The 24,586-nt window shown below is 37.0% G+C and overlaps 1 protein-coding gene across 2 annotated transcripts in view; it reads left to right on the top strand.

Moving 5' to 3' along the window:
• ppp1r37 (protein phosphatase 1, regulatory subunit 37) overlaps nucleotides 1–24,586 on the top strand; it is a 178,950-nt gene that overhangs the window by 128,383 nt on the left and 25,981 nt on the right. For both annotated transcript variants that reach the window (XM_039768064.1, XM_039768063.1), the window contains 4 exons: nucleotides 7,439–7,539; nucleotides 10,703–10,822; nucleotides 11,404–11,554; nucleotides 20,291–20,446. In XM_039768064.1, coding sequence (XP_039623998.1) covers nucleotides 7,439–7,539; nucleotides 10,703–10,822; nucleotides 11,404–11,554; nucleotides 20,291–20,446 — 528 coding nt within the window. The remainder of the gene's footprint in view (nucleotides 1–7,438; nucleotides 7,540–10,702; nucleotides 10,823–11,403; nucleotides 11,555–20,290; nucleotides 20,447–24,586) is intronic.

Below are 24,586 nucleotides of genomic sequence, written 5' to 3'. Positions count from 1 at the left end.
GTAGCACGAAGCGCTAATTAGCGCCACACCTCACAACCTGCGCGGTACCACGCTTTTGGCTTTAACGCTACAAGCGTGGATGCTGTGGGGGTAAGTTCTGGTTTCTGTTTCTTTCCCGATAATTTTTTTTTCATTTACTTTGTGTTAATAATTTATAATTGATTTAATTTATTACTTAATAGGCAGAGGAAAGAAGACGGTATGTGACGCTCTATTTCTTTCTTTTTGTTTTGCAGAGATATGCTATATAAATATACATATATTTTTTCTTTTCATTTGTTAGGAATAGATATGACAACAACACTCATATCAATGACAAAACAATTACATTAACAATCAATCAGTATATATATATATACTGCTCAAAAGAATTAAAGGAACACTTTTAATCAGAGTATAGCATAAAGTCAATGAAATTTATGGAATATTAATCTGGTCAGTTAAGTAGCAGAGGGGGTTGTTAATCAGTTTCAGCTGCTGTGGTGTTAATGAAATTAACAACAGATGCACTAGAGGGGCAACAATGAGATGACCCCAAAACAGGAATGGTTTAACAGGTGGAGGCCACTGACATTTTTCCCTCCTCATCTTTTCTGACTGTTTCTTCACTAGTTTTGCTATGGCTACAGTCAGTGTCACTACTGGTAGCATGAGGTGATACCTGGACCCTACAGAGGTTGCACAGGTAGTCCAACTTCTCCAGGATGGCACATCAATATGTGTCATTGCCAGAAGGTTTGCTGTGTCTCCCTGCACTGTCTCAAGGGCATGGAGGAGATTCTAGGAGACAAGCAGTTACTCTAGGAGAGCTGGAGAGGGCCATAGAAGGTCCATAACCCATCAGCAGGACCAGTATCTGCTCCTTTGGGCAAGGAGGAACAGGATGAGCACTGCCAGAGCCCTACAAAATGACCTCCAGCAGGCCACTGGTGTGAATGTCTCTGATCAAACAACCAGAAAGACTTCATGAGGGTGACCTCTAATGGGCCCTGAGTTCACTGCCCAGCAGCATGCAGCTCGATTGGCATTCGCCATAGAATACCAGAATTGGCAGATGCACCTGTGCTTTTTACAGATGAGAGCAGGTTCACCCTGAGCACGTGACAAAAGTGAAAGGGTCTGGAGAAGCCATGGAGAACATTATGCTGCCTGTAACATCATTCAGCATGAGCAGTTTGGTGGTGGGTTAATGATTGTCTGGGGAGACATATCCATGGAGGGTCACACAGACCGCTACAGGCTTGACAAAGGCACCTTGGCTGCCATTAGGTATCAGGATGAAATCCTTGGACCCATTGTCAGACCCTATGCTGGTACAGTGGCTCCTGGTGCACGACAATTCCTGGCCTCATGTGGTGAGAGTATGCAGGCAGTTCCTGGAGGATGAAGGAATTGATACCATTGACTGGCCACCACACTTTCCTGACCTAAATCCAATAGAACACCTCTGGGACATTATGTTTTGGTCCATCCAATGCCACCAGGTTGCACCTCAGACTGTCCAGGAGCTCAGTGATGCCCTGGTCCAGATCTGGGAGGAGATCCCCCACAACACCATCTGTCATCTCATTAGAAGCATGCACTGATGTTGTCAGGTATGTATACAAGAACACAGGGCCATACAAAGTGCTGCATAATTTTGAGTTGCTGCAATTAAATTTTGGCAAAATGTACTAGCCTGCCACATAATTTTTTCACTCTGATTTTTAGGGCATCTTTGAATTCAGGGCTCTGTAGGTTGATCATTTTCATTTCCATCAAACGATGTGGCATCCTTTCGCTCCTAACGATTACCCAGTCTATATCAGTATAGATATCCAGGAGGATTTCTTTTCCCATTGAGATCTGATGTGTTTTCAAATTGTTCCTTTAATTTTTTGAGCAGTTTATATATATATATATATATATATATATATATATATATATATATATATATATACCCTATATATATACCCTATATATATATATATATATATATATATATATATATACCCTATATATATATATATATATATACCCTATATATATATATATATACCCTATATATATATATATATATATATATATATATATATATACCCTATATATATACCCTATATATATATATATATATGTATATAAAACAACATTTATTTATATAGCACATTTTTATACAAAAAGTATCTCAAAGTGCTTTACATAATGAAGAATAGAAAAATAAAAGACACAATAAGAAAAGAAAATAAGTCAACATTAATTAACATAGAATAAGAGTAAGGTCCAATGGCCAGGGGGGACAGAAAAAAAAAAAAAAACTCTAGACGGCTGGAGAAAAAAATTAAATCTGTAGGGATTCCAGACCCCTCTGGGCATTCTACCTAACATAAAATGAAACAGTCATCTTTGTATTTAGGGTTCTCACGGAAGGACTTGATGATGATGGTCATGTAGACTTCTGCCTTTAATCCATCCATCATTGTTGGAGCATCATGATGCTTTGAATAGGTGGATGTGGCGCAGGCCACCACAAAGAAACCGGAAAAAGAAACAGAAGAGAGTGTAGGGGTCAGTACGGATTTTAGAGCCACCATGAGTAATTATTATGAGGAAATTGAACATACAGAGTATCAGTATTAAGTTAAAGTGAAGTTATGAGAAGGCCATGTTAAAATAATGTGTTTTTATCAGTGTTTTAAAGTGCTCTACTATATCAGCCTGGCGAATTCCTATTGTCAGGCTATTCCAGATTTTAGGTGCATAGCAGAAGGCCGCCTCACCACTTCTTTTAAGTTTTGTTCTTGGAATTCTAAGGAGGCACTCATTTGAGGATCTGAGGTTACGATTTGGAATATAACGTGTCAGACATTCCGTTATATTAGATGGAGCGAGGTTATTTAAGGCTTTATAAACCATAAGCAGAATTTTAAAGTTAATCCTGAATGACACAGGTAACCAGTGTAGTGACATTAAAACTGGAAAAATGTACTCGGATATTCTTTTTCTAGTTAGGATTCTAGCAGCTGCATTCTGCACTAGTTGCAAATGATTTATGTCTTTTTTGGGTAGTCCTGAGAGGAGTGCGTTACAGTAACCTAGTCGACTAAAAACAAAAGCGTGAACTAATTTCTCAGCATCTTTCAGTGATATAAGAGGTATAACTTTAGCTATGTTTCTTAAGTGAAAAAATGCTGACCTAGTGATCTGATGAATATGCAATTTAAAATTCAGGTCAGAGTCAACAGTTACCCCTAAGCTTTTAATTGGTCTTGACTTTAATCCTAATGTATCCAGTTTATTTCTAATAGCCTCATTGTATCCATTATTGCCAAAAGAGAGAGGCATGGTCACAGGAGGGTTAATAGCTCTTCTTCTGAGTTGGCTTCTTTAAATGTTAGGATGGAAGAATATAATCCTTCCCCTGGTCACCCTTCAAACCAGTCACACAAATGTGCACAAATGATGCTCTCAGTTTATTCTTTGGTAGATTTAGTTGAATATCTGGATTCATTGAGAAGCTCAAGGTCCCATTTCAGCTCCAGTTCAATGTGTAAGAGTAAAGTAATCTCCAGGTTTATTTAGTTAAAACTAAATTTATATTTCAATCAGTTATGACCAGTTATTGAAGTTCAGCTATGAATACCTATAAGTTAAGGTTTGTTTTGTCCAAGAAAAAATTTTAGACACATTAGTCCAGAGGACATTCTTTTAAATATGGAGATCTTTGAATGTAGTTCTGAGGTTCTTTTGGGAATGTTCTTTTCATTGTAAAGGATAATTTATAAACTTAAATATTATTTTAAATATTCTCAGTTTGTAGACTGTTTCAATTGTACCCTAGTAGACTGCAAACTTTTTGCTGTGTTTTGTTAATGTGGTTTGTACTGAGGATAGCAGTTAAACTCCTCCTGGCCTCTTTACAGTTTATTTTAAGTGTTTAATTTGTTAGGTAGTTATTTTAGTGCTTTCAGGATTTTTATTTTCAGTTTTAGTGGCCAGTCCTGTCACTGCTCCAAAATCTGCTTCATTTTTATATGAGTTTAAATCTTCAGGTAGGACTCTGTTTATAATAAATTGCAGTAGTTTAAGCCATTCCACACTACGCCCATGTCTTGATTCTGGTACTTTAACACATTTAATTTTAATGTAAAGCTCAGTGTCTAGGGTTCTGTGTTTAAGCTGAATTCTATTTTAAAGTGTTGTTTCTCTGAGAAACCACACCACACTTGGTCTAGTGTGTTTTATTAACAACAGTGTGCTATCTGCTTCGAGTAGCCATACTGTACTGTTGTAAACTTCTTAATCACAGATGGGCAATCCACAGGATGCTGACTTCTCTGTTGAACATGTTGCTGCCTACTCAAAAACAGTATGCACACATTAATGGGAACTGCATGTTAAATATTTTAAGGTGATATTCTGGGTAATACAGGCTGTTATTCCACGTTTTAATTGTTTTAACTGTATGTTGTTTATAGTTTCTGCCTTGGTGGTGCTTCTCACTTTTCTTGAACACTGTCTTTCATTTTACCCCAATTTTTAAGAGTTAGTTGGTGGAAGGAGTAGTGTTTGAGGACAAGAAGTGGTTTACTTTGAAGGGCTGCATTTATTATAAACATGAGCTTGTGTGTGAAAATCAAGTACACCTTTATATTACATCTTCATGCAAGCCTCCTTTGAACATACAAATATTTGTAATGCAAACATATAGTCAGTCATTTTCCAACCCGCTATATCCTAACATACGGTCTGCCGGAGCCAATCCCAGCGAACACAGGGCACAAGGCAGGAAGAAATCCTGAGAAGGGCGCCAGCCCACCACAGGGCACATGCAAACATATAGCAACTTGTAAATTATATTCTTTTCTTGAGCTGTGGTATTGTATGAGGAAGCCGGGAGTGGCAGAGAAGTACGTAAGAGTTGTACAGGATATATATGAGGGAAGTATGACAGTGTTAAGGTCTGCTGTAGGAGTGACAGATGCATTCAAGGTGGAGGTTTGATTACATCAGGGATCGGCTCTGAGCCCTTTCTTATTTCCAATGGTGATGGACATGCTTACAGACGAGATTAGACAGGCGTCCCTGTGGACTGTGATGTTTGCTGATGACATTGTGATCTGTAGTGAGAGTAGGGAGCAGGTTGAGGAGACCCTGGAGAGGTGGACATATGCTCTAGAGAGGAGAGGAATAAAGGTCAGTAGGAACAAGACATACATGTGTGTGAATGAGAGGAAGGTCAGTGGATTGGTGAGAATGCAAGGAGTAGAGTCAGCGAAGGTGGATGAGTTTAAATACTTGAGATCAACAGTACACAGTAATGGGGAGTGTGAAAGAGAGGTGAAGAAGAGAGTGCAGGCAGGGTGGAATGGGTGAAGAACAATGTTAGGAGTAATTTGTGACAGACGGATATCAGCAAGAGTGAAAGGGAAGGTATACAGGACGGTAGTGAGACCAGCTATGTTATATTGGCTGGAGACGGTGGCACTGACGAGAAAGCAGGAGATGGAGATGGAGGTGGCAGAGTTAAAGATGCTAAGATTTGCATTGGGTGTGACGAGGATGGACAGGATTAGAAATGAGGACATTAGAGGGTCAGCTGAGGTCGGACAGTTGGAAAACAAAGTCAGAGAGGCAAGACTGTGTTGGTTTGGACATGTGCAGAGGAGAGATGCTGGGTATATTGGGAGAAGAATGCTAAGGATAGAGCTGCCAGGTAAGAGAAAAAGAAGAAGTCCTAAGAGGAGGTTTATGGACGTGATGAGAGAGGACATGCAGGTGATGGGTGTAACAGAACAAGATGCAGAGGACAGGAGGATATGGAAGAAGATGATCTGCTGTGGCAACCCCTAACGGTAGCAGCCAGAAGAAGACAAAGACAAAGAGTTTCCTAGTTAAGCAATTTAAGAAATATGTTTGGGTCTAGAATATTGGGGTCATTTAAAATCACAACATATTTATGTTCAGTTTGTTAATTTTATACCTTTTTAGTATATGTAGTATATGGTGGCACAGTGGTTAGCACTGTGGCCTTACAGATCCAGCACTATAGGTTCAAATTCCATACGCGTTTTTTTGGGGGGGCATGTTTGTGTAGTTTTGCTTTTGATTACATGGTTTTCCTTCCATCTCTCTATAGATATGTTTGATAGATTAATTAGTGACTCTTAACTGACCGTGTGGGAGTGCAGTTGTGCGTTTACATGACTAGTGATGGACTGGTGCTTTGTCTAATTAGACTGCACCCCTACTACCCTGAATTAGATTTAATGAGATTAAGAATATACAATGCATTTAAAAAGTATTCAGATCTTTTTACTTTCTGTATACTTTATTGTGCTGTAGATTTAATTTAAAATGGATAAATTTACCATTTTTGTCCATCAGTCTATGCTTTATTACCCTGTGGTCATGCAAGCAGAAAAGGCAAAATAAAAGTTGGTACACCAACCCAGTTGTCTGTGTTTAATATAATAAAAAAAAAAACTTTCTTTTATTTTATATATATATATATATATATATATATATATATATATATATATATGTGTATGATAGAGTCTCACTTATCCAACATTCTGTATTATCTGACATCCCACCGCAAAAAAACCAGCAAATTGCGAATGTGAGCGTAGTCCTATTTTTTGTTGCTAAGTTCATTTTTTCAGTTACATTTTTCTGTTGTTTTGTTGTAAAACATGATTACAGTGGATTATGTGGCCAGCCCTCTGGCATGCGGCGCGCGGCGCTGCATGTGCGCAGGCGCGCATGCGGCGCGGCGCGTGTGTGTGTGTCTCTCTCTCTGTTCCTATACCGAGTGTGTGGTCATGAACAGAGGCAAAAGATTGGCAAACTTTTTGGTCATAACCCGATTTGTACGTGTTCAGAGACGTTCGTGAACCGAGCCACTGTATTAGGTTCGTGATGTGTAAAATTATAACATAGTTTGACGTTTAATAGGCTTTTTCTTAACACCTCCCATTATCCGACATTTTCACTTATCTGACATTCTGCCGGCGCATTTATGTTTATGTTATGGCAGAGGATCCCCAAATTCAGGTGTGAAAAACTTGTTGCATCTTTCCCAAGAAGACTCCTGGCTGTATTAGCTCAAAAGGGTGCTTCTACTAAATACTGAGCAAAGGGTCTGAATACTTAGGACCATGTGATATTTCAGTTTTTCTTTTTTAATAAATCTGCAACAATTTCAAAAATTTCTTTTTTTTGTTTGTCAATATGGGGTGCTGTGTGTACATTAATGAGGGAAAAAATTAATTTAAATGATTTTAGCAAATGGCTGCAATATAACAAAGAGTGAAAATTGAAGGGGGTCTGAATACTTTCCGTACTCCATTGTGTGTATATGTGTGTGTGTATATATATATATATATATATATATATATATATATATTTTTTTGGTAACATCACTTTCCTTTAAACTAAGTTATCTTTTTTTCCTTTTTAGGAGAAAAACTTGACTACAAAGCATGTGAAGCACTTGAGGAGATTTTCAAACGGGTACAATTCAAAGTGGTCGATTTGGAGCAGACCAGTTTAGATGAAGATGTAAGTTGTTTCTATAATGAAAATTTGACGCTAAAAACAGTTGATTACATTTTTTTGCATGGTGCCTGAGTGCTCATTTGTGAACCCCCTACCCCAGACGCCCTCCCCAGCGGCCAAATCTTAACCCCCGGTTTGACACAGACATAAGGAAAAATAAAAAAGAACTGTTCTTAGAGAAAAAAAAAAGAAAGATTTAACGTAGTCCATATACACGGAGGAGAAACCTGCAGTTCAGTTCCTAATGTAGGATGGAGTGAGGAAAACAAAAATGGTTCTCCGGCAGAAACGGCTTCCCGGCTGGCTATCCCAAAGAAACTTGGTCACGAGTCCAACTCACCAAATGGGAGCACCCGGAGAACACCAGTCCCTGGCCTCTTCTCGGGATTTGTCACACTGATTCAACTTTGGGATGGCCACCCCCAAATAGCAGACGTCCCTGGGTGAAGTCAGATCCTGTCGATTCTTAAAGCACAGTTAGTCACCTCCTTGCCTTCTGCCTTTTCCTTCTTTTTTCTCTTCCTCCTCCGTCCTCCATTCCCCTTAAAAAGAAAAGTTTCCACCCGAAACATCTTTTCTCCGCTTGGTTGTTATGGTAACATGACACCAGCAGCTGGAGTATTTATCTTGCGGGATCCTCCCAGCACTTATTCATCCACAAAAGTTCCTGAAAGGGTATTCATAGACACCCTCCCAGCCACATTATAAAGTGACGGACAGTCCAGAAGGCCAACCTACCTGACAAGTTATGTAGCCTTGCTACAAGATGACAAGTGATTACAAGTCATCATTAATGCTGCAGTATCAAAATTAATCGTTTTGGAATTTATGTGCAATGCACTGTTTCAGTATTGTTGGTCTTTAAATATGTAAAGTAATAACTACTGGAAATGGCTTTTACTTTTACTTAAACCTTTTTTTTTAGCAAGTACACTACGCTTTTTTGTAAGATCATATTCTACCTGAAGCTAAATTAAGCTGTATTGAACAATAACTAATCAGAGAAAACATTCCCATCAAGGATATAGGGAGCAAGTTGTTAAACTAATAGAAAGTAGCCCTCTGACATCAAAAAAAGAGACTAGAGGAAAGAGGATTATCAAGATGGGACTAAGAGAGAGTTATGAGGTACAAGAAGAACTTAGGCAGATATCAGTGATCTTACTTTGAAAGAAGTTGGCAAAGTTAAACTACAGCAAATCTGCGAAAACCTGTAGCCATGTTTGTCTTTTAGAAACAGAACTGAACACCTTGGCTTAATAGTACTCTTTTTGTGGCAATTAGACCAAAGCCTAAAAATGAGTTGCCTCACCTGAGCAAATCTTGAATTTCTCGATTTGCTCCACTCTGCTTAAGAAACCAATCTTTTTACAGATGATACTGTCCTTCTGACCTAGCGCATTTCTTTTTCACGCAGGGAAGAATCTTATTTATTAGCATTGTAAGCATTTAATATAGTTCCTCTAAAGTTCGTTATGCTGGTTATGAAATTTAAACTCCAGTGTTTTTCAAGTCAGAATAATTTTGTGGCAGTAATGATAGACAATAAATTTTCATTATGAACTGAATTCTTAAGTCAAGCATATTTTTTAATAAAATTGAAAAATGATCTGATCTGCAGCCTATGCCATCAATACGAGGTGTGGCAGAAAAGTAATGAGACTGATTTTTTATTTACCAAAGTTTTTATTTTTTTCAAACATCAATGTTATCCCCTTCAAAGTAGTTCCTTGGGCAGCTACACACCGATGGAGACGCTTGTTCCCACTGTTGGTAGCAGCGCTGGAAGTCTTCAACCGTATGGTCTTCAGCATGTCCGCTTAATTTTGGATGTTTTCTAAAGTCCTCAAATGACGTCCTTTGAGGACATTTTTCAGTTTAGGAAAAAGGAAAAAGTCACACGGACTGAGGTCAGGTGAATAAAGGGGCTGGGGAACCACAGGAATGCGTTTTTTCGATTGTCCTTCTGCTCAATTGTGAGGTTTTTTGAAACCATTTTGGCACAGACCTTTCGCATGTGCAAATGTTCAGTCAAAATTTGATGGACATTAAATCTGTTCAAATTTAATTGTTCACTCAACATTCTTAATGTTAAACGATGGTCTGATCTCACAAGAGTGTTCACACGCTCGATGTTTTCATTGGTTTTCGGGTTGAAGGCCTCCCTGAAAAACTTGAGCTCGGAATAAAGAATGTTCCCCATAGGCCTGTTTTAACTTTTCAAACGTCACACTTGCCAATTCTCCAAGCTTAACACAAAATTTAATGGCACAACGTTGCTCCAAATTCCGCTGTTCCATTTTATGACGACAACCAAAAACACAACTTAGCTAATAGCAGTCATAAAAATCACGTAGTTAACGGAAGGAGTTGAAACTCGCACTGAGCTATGGGAGGGTACTGATACACGTGCTCTATCAAGGACAACAGTGCAGCGTTGCCAGATCGCTTGCAGTGTTGCCAGTCTCATTACTTTTCTGCCACACCTCGTATATGGAACTATGTAGTCAGCACACCATTGATGAGTCCATGCCTGCTTGCACAGTCATTCACACTGGACCTATTCAGAAAGATCAGTTAACCTAATAACCCAACACACATGACTTTGAAGACATAGAACGATGCCCCATGCAAATACAAGGCTAACATACGGATTTTACACAGACTATGGCTGAATGTAGGATTTGAACTCAGGATAGTGGTTACATGAGGTAGGTTATAAACAAATAAAAAAAAAAAAATACCCATAAACCCATAGGGAATAGTGGGGAGTTTGCATAAAATGAATGGAGGTTTGGAACCAATTCATGCGATAAGTGCATGTAGAATGGTAACGATAAATATTGTGGATAGTTTTTAATATATGTACAATATATAATACAGTAAGTTTTGTTCATTGCAGAACATTCAACCGTTTTGAAGTTTGGAAGTAAAGGGTTATCTTATGTGATTTTATAATTTAATGTTTTGCTATTCAGCACTGTGACTTTAAGGATAATGTTAATGCATGATAATACATGTGTTCATTTTTTTTTAATTATAGACAATAGTTATTTTTTGCTTCATTTTTATCAAACAGCAAACAGAAAAACAAAGGTGTTATATTTACTGTGCATATATGGTTATTAATTTTGATTAACGTCCTGTTATTTATGCTTTCCTAAAGGGAGCATCTGCCTTGTTTGATATGATTGAATATTATGAATCAGCAACACACTTAAACATTTCTTTCAACAAACACATTGGGACTCGAGGCTGGCAAGCTGCTGCTCATATGATGAGAAAGGTGATTATCAAATCTTTGTTTACTTGAATTTAAAAATGCACAGTTTATGCCTGGCAGTTACGCATACGTGTTTTAAAGAAAATTATTAAGATGTAAATGAATGTCTTTGTAAACTGTATAATAGGAATCATGTACAGTATACAGTTCATAATATTTTTAATTTACACCCACACATTAATTGTTACATATGGTGTGTAAAGCTTGAACTTAATAAGGGAGATGCTGAATTTTCTCACTCTTAAACTCTTAGTGTAGGTCGCTATGGTCTCAGCCGATTGTGAAGGAGCCAGTTCTGAAATATTTTAAGAATTATGTTGTCAGGGGTTAACGGATTTTTCATATAGTATTAATATAATAAAACACATTTTTCTGCATACACTGTCTACCAAATTATTTGCAGTGGCTTTATTCCATCTGTGCAACACTATCAACGTCTGCCTCTTATAGTCATGTGTTTTGCCTGCAGAAATACTGCCTGCGTGGGAAAACTAGACTTTTTTTCTGTAGATTGGTGATAAAAAGAAGGTGTAACCAGATGGCATATTTTATTTTTTCTGTTTATTCTTTTTCTCTTTTTCTAGACGAATTGCCTTCAGTATCTGGATGCCAGAAACACACCACTTTTGGATCATTCTGCTCCATTTGTTGCCAGAGCTTTACGTATCAGCAGTAGTCTGGGGGTCCTGCATTTGGAGAATGCCTCTTTGTCAGGGCGCCCTCTAATGTTATTAGGTGAGAAGTTATTGAAATGATGGAAGAGATTTTTGTTGATGTATATCTTTGCACACACTCGTATATCAAATATAATTACCGCATTATTATGAATAATTAATGCTGCAATTACAAAAGGTTTGCAAACATTTTTTTAAAATTGTATTTATCTACTCGTTCTCTCATCCATTCGTACAAATAATTGACTGAATGTACTGTCAAAGTGAATACATTGAAGTATATATTTATTATGAGTACTTAGAAGTAAAAGTGATGTTATACGTTTGTTACAAAGAAATACTCAGTAACGCACCATTATCAATAATTTCAATTTTCTCTATGAAATATGTGATACCTTTGACAGAGTCAATTTCTTTGTCAGTAGTATGCATTTTTCTTTTTAATGCTTGTGCTATTTCATTAACCTCTATCTTCTGCTTTGACGTATTGAATTAGGCATGAGCAATATACAGAAGCCGATTCACCAATCAAAACACAGTGTGTGCTACAGCTTACTCTCTCAACTTTCATGAGTGAAAATGACAGCTTTATTTCAAAGTGTATTTCATAATGTGTTTGGAGGAATGTTACGGACACAATTAAATAAATAAGCAACAAAAACCATAAAGTGCTGAAATTAAACTGGGGCAAATGGGAAAAAAAATAATAAAGTTCCTTTTTTAAAGTCTGTACAGAGGCTTTGGCATTTCTGCAGTCTTAACAACAAATCAGACTTCACCTGTATACCCCAGCTTGTTCAAATCCAGAGTATCAAGACAGATACCATATGTACAGTATATTTCAAACAGTGATAAGCTGCAGTCTCATTTTGAAATAGTTAATTTTTATTTCCTTCAGCATAAGGCAACATAAAGCCAAGTGTTACAGTGACACATGATTTTTTTTTTGTGTACAACTAGTCAAGTGAATAGATAACTAACAGCAAGCTGTAAGAAATGGAATTCTTTGCTAATAATTTACTTTTTTGTTATTCTATAGCCTTTTCTTGGTTGAGAAAGACAATCAAGTATTCAGGCTGGCATTGCCAGCAAAGGGTTTACAACCAAGTATTAGAAATGAACATTTTATTTCCAGTTATTTAAATTGTCCAATTACTTTTGAGCCCCTGAAATAAAGGGATTGTGTTTAAAAAAAAAAAAAATAAAAATACTTTAGTTGCCTCACATTTTTATGCAATCGTTTTGTTCACCCCACTGAATTAAAGCTGAAAGTCTGCACTTCAACTGCATCTGAGTTGTTTCATTTAAAATTCATTGTGGTGACCTACAGAACCAAAATTAGAAAAAAGTTGTCTCTGTCCAAATATTTATGGACCTAACTTCATCTTGAATGAGCACAGTCAAAATCCCAAGTAAAAAAATATTTAGCTCTTTAATACTATACTTCTTGTGAAGTTCATAGCAGAAATGAGCCCCTAAGCTGGGACATTTCTGCCTCAGTAAACCCAAGAGCATCTCATCAACAGTACCACCAACAAAAATGTATTTCTTGTATATCCTAAAATCACACAAGGAATGCCTCAGTGGGCTTTAACAGGTCCCATTTTTTTTTTTTTCCCCCCATCCTTGACTCCCTTAGAAGACAAGAAAAATGTCTAAAAAAAAAACCAAAAATCTTGAGAAAGGCAATTCTGAGACAGACCCCCTTCAGGTAGTTTGGGCGAGCAATGGGTGTTGAAAATGGGGTAAATAGAACACACAAAGCAGAATACAAGTAATCCTCTACACAGAGCTAGTTGACCAACATGCTGAAAAAATGTTAACCAGATACTTGAGCTTCAGACATCAAGTTCCAATGTTAAGTCGTCTGACAAAATATAAGGTGATGCCCTTTCCATACATATATTTTACAAATGAGCAATTTAATATTAGTCAAAAATATATTAAAGATTAAGTTATCTTGTGATTTTGTAACCTATAGAAAACACTATACACAGTGAATTACTGAATATAGTAGATGAAAAGTGTTTTGGACTAGAGAAGCACAAAATGAAAACTTAAAACTATATTTCCATTGAATTTGAGTTGATGCAAAAGTTTCTTTTGCTCTGCATATTTTTTTCTTTTTTCATAAATCACCTTTCAGACGTTGAAATGTAATGCTTGCAATAAAAAGACAAACTTAAGGCAAATGAAGAAAATGTATGAAATTAATTACTAATTATGTTCTCTGCTTGGCTGTATTTCCCATACGTGCCTTGTTGAAGAACAACTTGCATTTGTGTGTGGTTTATTGGGTGCATTTACGTGCACTTTAATAACCCAGTTATTCACAAAAACCCTCTAAAATGCCCTGAGTTACCCTTATTCTGGTTAGAGAAGCCAAGAATTTTGTCTCTGAGAAATCAGGTTAACACTCTGAGGTTTTTCTGTGAGTAACCCAGTGATGTGGCCATGTAACCCAGGTTGCAGTTAAGGATTTCATTATCTGCACATGTATTTTGAACTCTTATTACCCTTTGTTTGTCTTTGCTTCCCACATGCATCCCAGTCAATAGGCCGAAAATGTGGAAGCATCCACAGAGATAAATTTCATGAGGCACATGCTTAGAAGATTGCTTTTACAAAAGCCATTAATTATGTTTAATCCTTTTCTTACTGCATTTATTAGACATGGTAGCATTTAACTGGGCTACTTAAATTATCCAGGTTTTGTGTATTTTTGTAATGGCGTTCAGTGACCTTGCCCACTTGCTATCCCAAGTTCTAAAAGCTATAGTGTTTTTCTTTTTTAAACTGCTGTGGAACTTAAAAGACTATCTGAATTTCTGACAATTACTCGGCCACAAGCTGCAGCTGTTAACTACAAGATAGGCCGTGTAGACCGGATCTTTCAGACATAATGATGTTATGCCAAAGGAAGCTGTGCACATGGCTGCTTATGTAAAATATATAAATAAACATGCTATGTGTGGGTTTAAAAATGGAGAGCATTGCAGTTTAATAATTAAGCAAAACCAAAGAAGCTGTCGTGATGTTGCATAACGTGACATTTTCAGCTCTGAAACTTATCCTTGGATAGAAAACCAATCCATCACAATTCCAGTTTTTGCATAATAAAGATGAAACCTATCTTATGTGGATATCCACATTTTAAAGTAGTCAAAAATCCCATTCCCTGTTAACTACTTGTTGAATCATCTTTATATTTTTCCATTTGAAAATCAATTGAAAAAAGTTGGAAAAAAACATTTTAAATTTTGAAATCTGTATTCCTGTAGCTAATCAGTATTCTTTGTATAATCGTATACTTAAGTTTCACTCATAGTGTATAAGTTTAAGAGCCATCCTGTATCGATAATACTTTATATACAGTCACGTGAAAAAGTAAATTTGCCCTACGAAATGTATGTACATATCAAGATTTGATCTTCATTTACACAATATATATAGACGAAGGTGATGTAATTGGGAGAAAAAAAAACCTGAAAATTTTACGAAGATTGGCCCCTGAAATTGGCATTTACTATCACTTCCTACCAGCTTCTAACAGCAACTGGGATGCAGTGCTTCCCACTTTTCCATGCAGAATTTTTTTTGCTGTGCAATGTCTGAGTGATATTTTACATGCATGGCCCATTTTAAACACCCACCACAGCATCTCGAATGGATTCCATTTTTTTCTTTCTTTTTTTTCAGCCATTCCTTGGTGATTTTACTGTTATGTTTAGGGCCAGGTGCAAACTATTATTTTTTGTAAGCACCTTTGAACTTCTGCACAGCTGTTATCCTGTTGCTAACTCCCTTTCCCTTATAGCATTTGGAAGTACCATGCAGCTGTGCTCCCAAAACTTTACAGGGGAGCCCACCACCCCATCCCCAGGTTGACGTTTATGTATAGTAGGTGCATCGTGGCAATTGATCAATACTTCATGGGGTCCAATGTGTGTAGTATTGTTTACCGCTACTTATAAGTCTAAGTGGGATTGAAGATATCTATACTAATAAAAGGCAAAGCCCTCACTCACTCACTCACTCACTCACTCACTGACTCATCACTAATTCTCCAACTTCCCGTGTGGGTGGAAGGCTGAAATTTGGCAGGTTCATTCCTTACAGCTTCCTTACAAAAGTTGGGCAGGTTTTATATCGAAATTCTACGCGTAATGGTCATAACTGGAAGCAGTTTTTCTCCATTTACTGTAATGGAGATGAGCTTCAACGCCGTGGGGGCGGAGTTTCGTGTGACATCATCACGCCTCCCACGTAATCACGCAGTACATAGAAAACCAGGAAGACCTAAAAAAGCGCTGAAGAAAACATGCATTATATAATTGAGAAGGCAGCGAAACAATAAGAAGCGAAGCGAAAGTGACATATACAACCATATTCATGAGTTCTGCTACTTGAAACAAAGCACGATGTAAACCTACACTTTAAATTAAGTTCATAGACAGGCTGCCGCTGGCGTTTGTAATTTAGTGCCTGCCCATATAAGGCCGTCCGTCAGCGGCAATCCAATAGCAAACTCCCACTAAATATTCACGGGTTAAGGACTGTGCTTATGCAGAGGAAGATGAGATGGTCAGGGTGGTGTTTGGTACAAACTCAGCGAAACTGCGAGAGAAAGTTTTAAGTGCCAGGACTAAGGTAACATTAAATACAGCCATGGACATAGCACGAGATGGCACCAGCACAGCTGGGAACTTCGATGCATGTACACCGAGGCTCACGTGAACTGACGCAGTGCACAGATAAAAGCAACAGTTCCAAAGAGCTGAACAAAACCAATTACACAATTGAAAAGGCAGCAAAAATATGAAGTGTCTGATACATACAAGCATATTCATAAATCCAAAACAAAGCACACGTTGGAAAAAGTCAATGTCCCGCTAAAGGAAGACAGTGTAAAAAAAAACCGTGCATGCAGTGTGTCAGGTCTCAGATAAAGAAGAAGACGAGCTGTTTATTGATGCAGTAAGAAACGAATCGATGAATGAAACCTGTCATCTTTACAACGATTGACAAACACGGAATGTAACTTGAACACAACACATCCTACAAATACGAACCTGATTGAAAGAAATAATGATAATCAAATCCTTGATGACAGCAACACTCAGTAACACTCACAAAACAAATACTGTATATTGACAGTCATGTTACGTTATTTTTTAAAATGTTCCCTTTTCTTTTCTAGCTTTTTAACACACTACTTCTCGCTGCGATACGCTGGTATATATATATATATGTATATATATAACCCGATCTACATACTCGAATAATGGATACTTTATTCGCCATCAATGATTGTTTTGGTAAAGCCATACTCAGTGTATTCATTAGATGAACGGTAAAAAGTAAGAGCGAGGAAGGATGACTTATTGAGGCATGCAGGCTGTAGTCTTGCCAACTCTATCTGAATTGCGCGATCACATTTGAAAAATATATCTTTTCAAGTTCTATTTAGTCCATATGTGTCAAACTCAAGGGCATCCACATCCGACCCGGCGTAATTATATCCGCCCGCAGATCATTTTATATACTGTATTATTGTTATTAAAGCCCGGGTATATGAAGCGCTGGTAACACAATAAACTACAGATCCCATAATGCAGCGCTTCAGCTGCCTTGCCAACACTTACCGAGTTAATCAAGTTATTGCGAAGCTAGCTCACACGATGCTGAAGAGAAAAGTTGATTCTGAAAATAGAGCCTTTAAAAACCGATGGGAGGCTGAGTATATGTTTACTGAACCCGTGTGTCTCATTTGTGGAGCTAATGTGGCTGTAATTACAGAATTTAATCTAAGACGGCACTATGAGACAAAACATCAGGTTAACCTGAATGCAATGCAGAAGATACAGAAAGCAGCATAATTAAATAAGAATCTGACACTTCAGCGGACGTTTTAACCCGTGCACAATCACAAAGTGATTTCAAGTGAAGCTGCTTTTATGGGAGACACAAATGCACCAGTGCCCCACTTTCCCTGTTGCCAAGTAATGTTAAACCAAGTCGTCACTACGGTGTTCCCAAATACGCACTTTGCTGATAAACTGAGCGCACTGAGTTTGCACGGCGCTTTGGTGACTTTGAAGAACAAAAAAAGTCCGTCTACATGCGGCTCGAACCTTGTGCATGTTTGGTAGCACATATCTGTGTGAGAAGCTCTTCTCAGTGATAAAGACTAACAAAACAGCACACAGGAGTCGCCTCACTGATGAGCACCTGCAATCCATCCTGAGAATCTCCACAACACAGAACCTCACACCAAACAGAAACGAACCTGTGGCCAAAAAGATGCCAGGCGTCCAGCTCTAAAATGACATATGAGCAAAGACAACTGAATGATTTGATTTGTTATTGCTGAAAGAACACATTTTATTTATATTTCTAGGTTTTGTTATGCAGCATGTTCATATTTGAATTTGTATCATTTTGACAGGATATATTTTTATGGAGAGCAAAATCTTTTGGGATATTTAAAATCTAAGTTTATTTTTATATAAAATTACATAAGAGTAAAGAAATGTGAATGTTTGTTCTTTTAACGCTTACTTTATTTCTAACTTGTATAATTTAGACAGGATATATTTTTATGGAGAGCAAAATATTATAAGTTGTTTAAGGTTTGAGTTGATTTATTCACGAATAATATTCCTGTCTGTTTTACCATTCCTACCAAAGATATTTCTGTCGACTAAATAAAAATTCCTTCTATTTAAAATTTAAATAGAACTTGAACAAATATGATAGTTCATAATATCCACGCAGACTTGCACGTAAGAGCGGAGTTATCCGTTTTAACAAGCAGCGTATTGCACTGATCTGAAATAGCTGTGTGTGTATATATGTAGATATGTATGTATATGTATATATATGTTTATATATGTGTGTGTGTATGTATGTATATATATGTATTTGTGTGTATATATGTGTGTGTATGTATGTATGTGTGTATGTATTTATGTGTGTGTGTATATGTATGTGTATATATGTAGATATATATATGTATATATATGTGTATATGTATAGATATGTATATATATATGTTGTATGTGTGTGTAAATATATATATATATATATATATATGACAACAACACTCATCACTCACAACAGTGACAAAACAATTACATTGACAATCATGTTACGTTATTTTCAAAATGTTTCCTTTTCTTTTTCATTGCTTCTTTAACACACTACTTCTCCGCTGCGAAGCGCGGGTATTTTGCTAGTTAGATATAAACGTAAAGTACAAACTCATCTGTTATTCAGAATTAGAGGGAGCATTGAAACTCAACAGAAAGTAGACCTTACAACCAATCTCCTGATAGATGGTCTTATTTTTTCCTCAAGCACCCTCTGGTACAGTAAATAATTCATAGTGTATTATTCTGTGACGTTGAGCTGCCCAGGTCCTGATGCAGAAAAGAAGTTCCAAAACAGAACATTTCCACCACTGTCCTTTAAAGTTTGTATTCAGTTCTTATGGACAAACAACTCTATCTTGGGTCTATCTAGCTTTAGTCTTGCTCTGATGTTCCTTCAGATTTCCTCCTAGCACACCTCCCACGTAGACCTAATTTTTCAGCCTCTTTCTAATGGCAGACTCATGCACTCTGACATCATCTGTTGCAAGAGCTACATGTAGGTCCCTGTTGGGCTAAAAATTGCTGGGGCTTCTTGGCCTGGACAAGATGGCAATTTTTTTTTTTAAATCTTCTCCACTTGTAGATGATCTTCTAGACAATGAAATGATTTATTTCAGATTGTTTGGAGATCTTTTTAAAATCTCTTCTTAGACTGATAGGAATATGTAACCTTTTATTCGGAAGGCCTTAGATAGCTCTTTTGATCAAAGCATTGGTGATTACACACACTTCAGCAACAAACAGCAACCCTAATAAATGTTTGATGTTTAAATACTGTACTTCAGGTTCTAAAAAGGATAGATCCTTTCTAATTATGTTCTAATTATTTCAATCTAATCTGGTGTACCTATATCTAATTTTAGGTATATGGAGTAATCCTATATGCGTAGGGCTATGCTTAAATTTTTCACATTCGAAATTTTCATTTATCTTTATTTATATTACACAATGGACTATGTAAATTTCACATAATGTTTTATTTCATAATTATCTAAATGTGTTGTTTAAACAAGGTTGAAATCTTATATGTCCACATATGATAAAAATGAAAAATAATTTAATGGGATGTACTTTACTTTTTCACATGATGGTAACTGGCAAAACCTGAAATGTTTAACAGCAAATGAATAAGGTAAACAAATCATAAGGTTGAGTTCGGTAAACGGATAACAACATGGGTAGTTTTGTTTTGGCAATTAAATAGTGCTTTCCTGGCAGGAATCCATTTGGTAAACTACATATACTGAGTGAGACAATAAATGGAACTAAATTGAATTCACTATAGCCTACTATTAAAATGACCGAGTTCAAAGACTAATGAATATTTTTATTTAGAGAACATGAACAATTAAGCAATTTATCAGTTTCATGAGAACTACATTAACTTGGCCAGATTCCTGATTAATGCCCACATTCAACGTTTATTACCCTTTTGTCACTTTTCTAAAGGTAGATGGTTAATGTCATCATTGGAAGTAACTGTAAAAATTACCAATCTACCTAAAAATTCAAGAGACGAGAAACAACTGATTTTAGTTTTTCAGAAATACGTTTTGGTAAATGGGACGTAAACACTTTGGGATCTAATGTGCCAAAGGTTTGTGGTGTTCTTTGACATTCTCAACAATTTTTAAATCTTTCAGCAACTGCACTGAAGATGAACGTTAACCTAAGGGAGTTGTACCTTGCTGACAATAAGCTAAATGGATTGCAAGATTCAGCTCAACTCGGCAATCTGCTGAAATTTAACTGTTACATCCAGATCCTTGACCTTCGAAATAACCACATTCTTGACTCAGGTAGGTGCTCATGGGTAAAGATGATAGTCTAACAGGCTATAGAGAGAAGATTAACAAATCTAGTCCTAGAAAGATTATCATAGGCAGCTAATTTTATTTGTTTCTTACCTCTTCCTGCAGTATGTCGAAACATCCATATTGTAATTCTTTAAAATGTCTGGAAATTTGAATTGTATTTCAGGTAACAGGATTGCACGTTTTGCCCATTTTTTATCAATCACCATTCCAATAAGTGGCATATCACTGTTGATGCATGTGCAACAATAAATGAACTGTGATTGATTGTGAATAACAGATATACTTTAGACATTCACACTAGCCTCTGCCAAATTTACTGCTTTATAAAGCCAAATAGGACTGTTTTAGAAAGTAGTCTGAATCAGGCTATTAAGACTTAAAAATAAAACCATTCAAGGTTGATATAATAGTGGCAATATTTGTTGGAAAACCTAAACTAAAAATCCATTAATCAAGGAATCCTGTTAAACACACATGATTAATTAAGAAGTCTAGTGTACCTTGTAATCTTTAAAGTGGCTTAAGTGAAAAATAGGATGTTTAGTTACCCTCCTGACATGAGTCTGGGATAAGACACTTTTCTTCTTGATTTACCCCTCTATCCCACAGTTTAAAAAATCAAAATCAAACAATTCAGACATGATTAAAGTGCACATTGCAAACTTTAATTTAAGGATATTTGCATACCTTTTCAGTAACATCACACAACACTATTTCTACATTGTCCCCCCCTCTCAGGGCACCATAACGTTTGGGACAAAGCAATGGCAGGTATATGAAAGCAGTCATATTTAGTACTTTGCATATGTATGTATGCATATGTGCTTTTATATGTATATGTATATATATGTATGCATGCATTGTGACAGATGGCTGTGGCTTTTCCAGGCCGGGACACTGTCATAGCGGAAGGACCAGGGGAGCAGATTTGCACAGAAAACTGCCTCTAATGGAGTGCTAGATAGCACCCCCCTGGTTTGGGAGTTGAAGTATGGCACAGCCCTCTTGGGTTCCATGGAGGCCACCAGGGGGAGCTGCAGAGCTCTACTTTGTTGGGCTTCCACCACACATGGGAGTGCTTCCAGACCTCGCTAATGAGCTGCCTGGAGTACTCTCAGATGCAGCATAAAAGGAGTCGTCTGCCTTCATTTGGGGAGACAAAGTTGGTTAGAGGAGTAGAGACAGAAAGAGCAAGAGAGACACAGAAAGAAAAAAAAAAGTGCCGTGCTTATTGTACTGTGCTAAGTAGTGGTGGGAAACGAAAGGCATTTTTCCCACTGAAATAAGGCCTTGTATGTTACTGGGCTTGTGCATGGTGACTGTCTGTGTTGAGTTTGGGGAGCCGGTGTGCCCCCTGGTGGCCACGATATGTGTGTATATATATATTCATAGATAGATATAGATATTACCTATGGCTATGGCTTCTCCATGGTCATTGTTAAGAAACCCCAGGTGATGCAGATGTCAAAGCTGTATAAATTCTCAGACTCCTCAAACTTTGTCCCAACAACCAGCAGCTCCTCTAATCAGCTGCATGGCACTCTGAACAATAAAAATTGATCCTCACAAACAAGGAGAAGGCTACCTGGAAGATAGTAAAACATTTTTTTAGGTAGTTGTTTCCTCAGTTCGCAATGTTAGTAAGAAATGGCAGTTACCAGGAACGGTGGAGGTCAAGTTGAGGTCTGGAAGACCGAAAAAACTTTCTGAAAGAACTACTTATTGGATATCAAGTAAGGTAAATAGCCCCCCACCCATTAGTCTATAAAAGACATTCTGGAAGATTAAGCAGAGTCTGGAGTGTTGGTCCGCTGTTCTACTGTATAGCAAAACATCAACAAATATGACCTTCATGGTAGAGTCAACAAAAGGGAACCTTTCCTGCATCCTCCCCACAAAATTCAGTGCTTGAAATTTGCAAGTGAACATCTAAACCAACCTGCTGCTTTTGGAAATATCACTTTTTGACCACAATATGCAAAGTGTGTTTGGAGAAAAAAGGGTCCCGAGTGCCAGGAAAAAAACATGCCTGCAATTATTAAGTATGTCAGTGGATCAACCAGGCTTTGGGCTTTTGTTGCTGCCAGTGGCACAGGGAACATGTCGTTGGAAGAGGAAAGAATGAATTCAAATAAATGCCAGCAAATTCTGGAAGCAAACATCACACCATCTTTAAAAAAAAATTGAAGTTAAAAAGAGGATGAGTCCTACATCAACATAATGATCTGAAACACACCTCAACATCTACAATGGAATACCCCAAGAGGCAGATGCTGACGGTTTTGCCACAGCCCTCACAGTGTCCTGACCTAAACATCATTGACAATCTGTGGATAGATCTCGATAGAGTAATTCATGAAAGACAATCCCAGAATTATAAGTTCTTTGCAAGGATGAATGGGTGAAAATACCCCAAGTAAGAAGTGAAAGACTTAGCTGTTTACAAAAATGTTTACAAGGTGAGATGCTCACCAAAGGGGCTCTTATTAAGTACTGACCATGTCGGTTGCCCAAACTTACTTCAGACCTTCATTGTTTTGGTATTTTATACCTGTGAATGATGGAAATAAAAAATGATCTTGCTTAAAATATTAAAGAAATGTGTCATCTTTAACTTTATGCCTTGTGGTGATCAGTTCATCTTCTGCTCACTTAACTATTCACAGTAACAGACATTTTAAGCAAGGGGACCCAAACTTTTGTATGCCACTCTACATGTTTATATATTTAAGAGTTTGTGAAGAGCTTTGTTAGTAGTTAAGGTTATTCCTTGCTGAAAAAGAGAAGTAAAGTGTAAAGGCACCACATTTCATTTGTGTAGCTTTCATTAGGCATGCCATACCAAACAGAAATGTATGATATTCTTTCCTAGCAAACCCTCAATACCCTTTTCTGATCATTAGTCCTATTTGATTTGCAATTCTCAATTATGTTTAATCTTGTAACAGTGCCCAGTAACAGCCAAAGGAAATCATTAATTCTGATATTTTCGAGCAGATTGTATTAAAATACGTTCCTGTAGAGGTTACTTCAATTTTTGATCTAAACCAGTTTACCCATTGAATATGAATCGTCAAAGGATGCTGTGTTGGTACTGCAAACCTTACCAACCTTTTCTTTAAACAACTAGTGTAAGCTCAATATTTATTACAAATGTATTTTTTGTTGTGAATGTCAGCCAGCAAATGAGATTTAACAATGCTTTATCTTCCTTTAAAAAATATTTACACAGGTGCCTCACAAGGTTATGTTGTGTTTTTTTTTTTAAATTTTTTTATTATTTAATGTCATGCAGTAAATTCTAAACAGGTCTTATTAAATGGAGCATTGATAGCCTTCTTAAAGGTCATAGCACATTATTTGATTTTCTCAGGGCAAGGCACATAATGCTTGGACTGAGTCACTTGGTATGTCAGACTGCACGACTCCCTATTACAGGAACGCACAGCCACTGCATCTGACTCACTAAATAAATGTGTAATGGCCTTAATTTGATATACAGTGCAATTTCTGACATACTTCGGTGATGAGATTAGCAAAGCTGTCATCAAATCTGACATGCACTCTGACTAGAAGTGGAGTAATGTGAAAGAAATATAAAAGTCATTTTATACTGCAGAAGGAAAGACCATCTACTCAAAAGCATAGAAGTTATAGAATTATTTATAGAATTGATAGAATTATTCTAATTAGTCATATCCCACAGATGTTTGAGAAGTCAAGGTGATGATCAGCTGATTGTCTTTTGATTGTGTCCTGCCTCTGGTTATGGAATTTGATCAGAGACTCATTTTCTTGCATTAACTAAATTATCTCTTTGGCAGCTGCTGCTTTTTATATATGATGTGTTTTTCTGTTTAGCAAAGTGTTTATCCCTTTGATCTAATGTTTGCATCAGTGTGAGATAAATTACACCACCATATGGTTAAAGCAACAAACAAAGTGACTGGAGGTGATTGAATGTCTTTGGAACAGCTGTATTCAGACTTTTTTTTTTAAATAAACTTCATTAAATCCTAAGCATTCCTGTTTCATCTCTACAGTTTAAAATTTTTTATCGCTGTGTGACAAGGCAGCTGCTTTTATCCTGCAGTGCACTACATAACAGTCCATTCGTATCCT

Source organism: Polypterus senegalus, chromosome 11 (assembly GCF_016835505.1).
Source record: "Polypterus senegalus isolate Bchr_013 chromosome 11, ASM1683550v1, whole genome shotgun sequence".
NCBI classification, from domain to species: Eukaryota; Metazoa; Chordata; class Cladistia; order Polypteriformes; family Polypteridae; genus Polypterus; species Polypterus senegalus.
The sequence above is the reverse complement of the archived record's forward strand: the minus strand, read 5'-3'. Positions and strand labels throughout refer to the sequence as shown.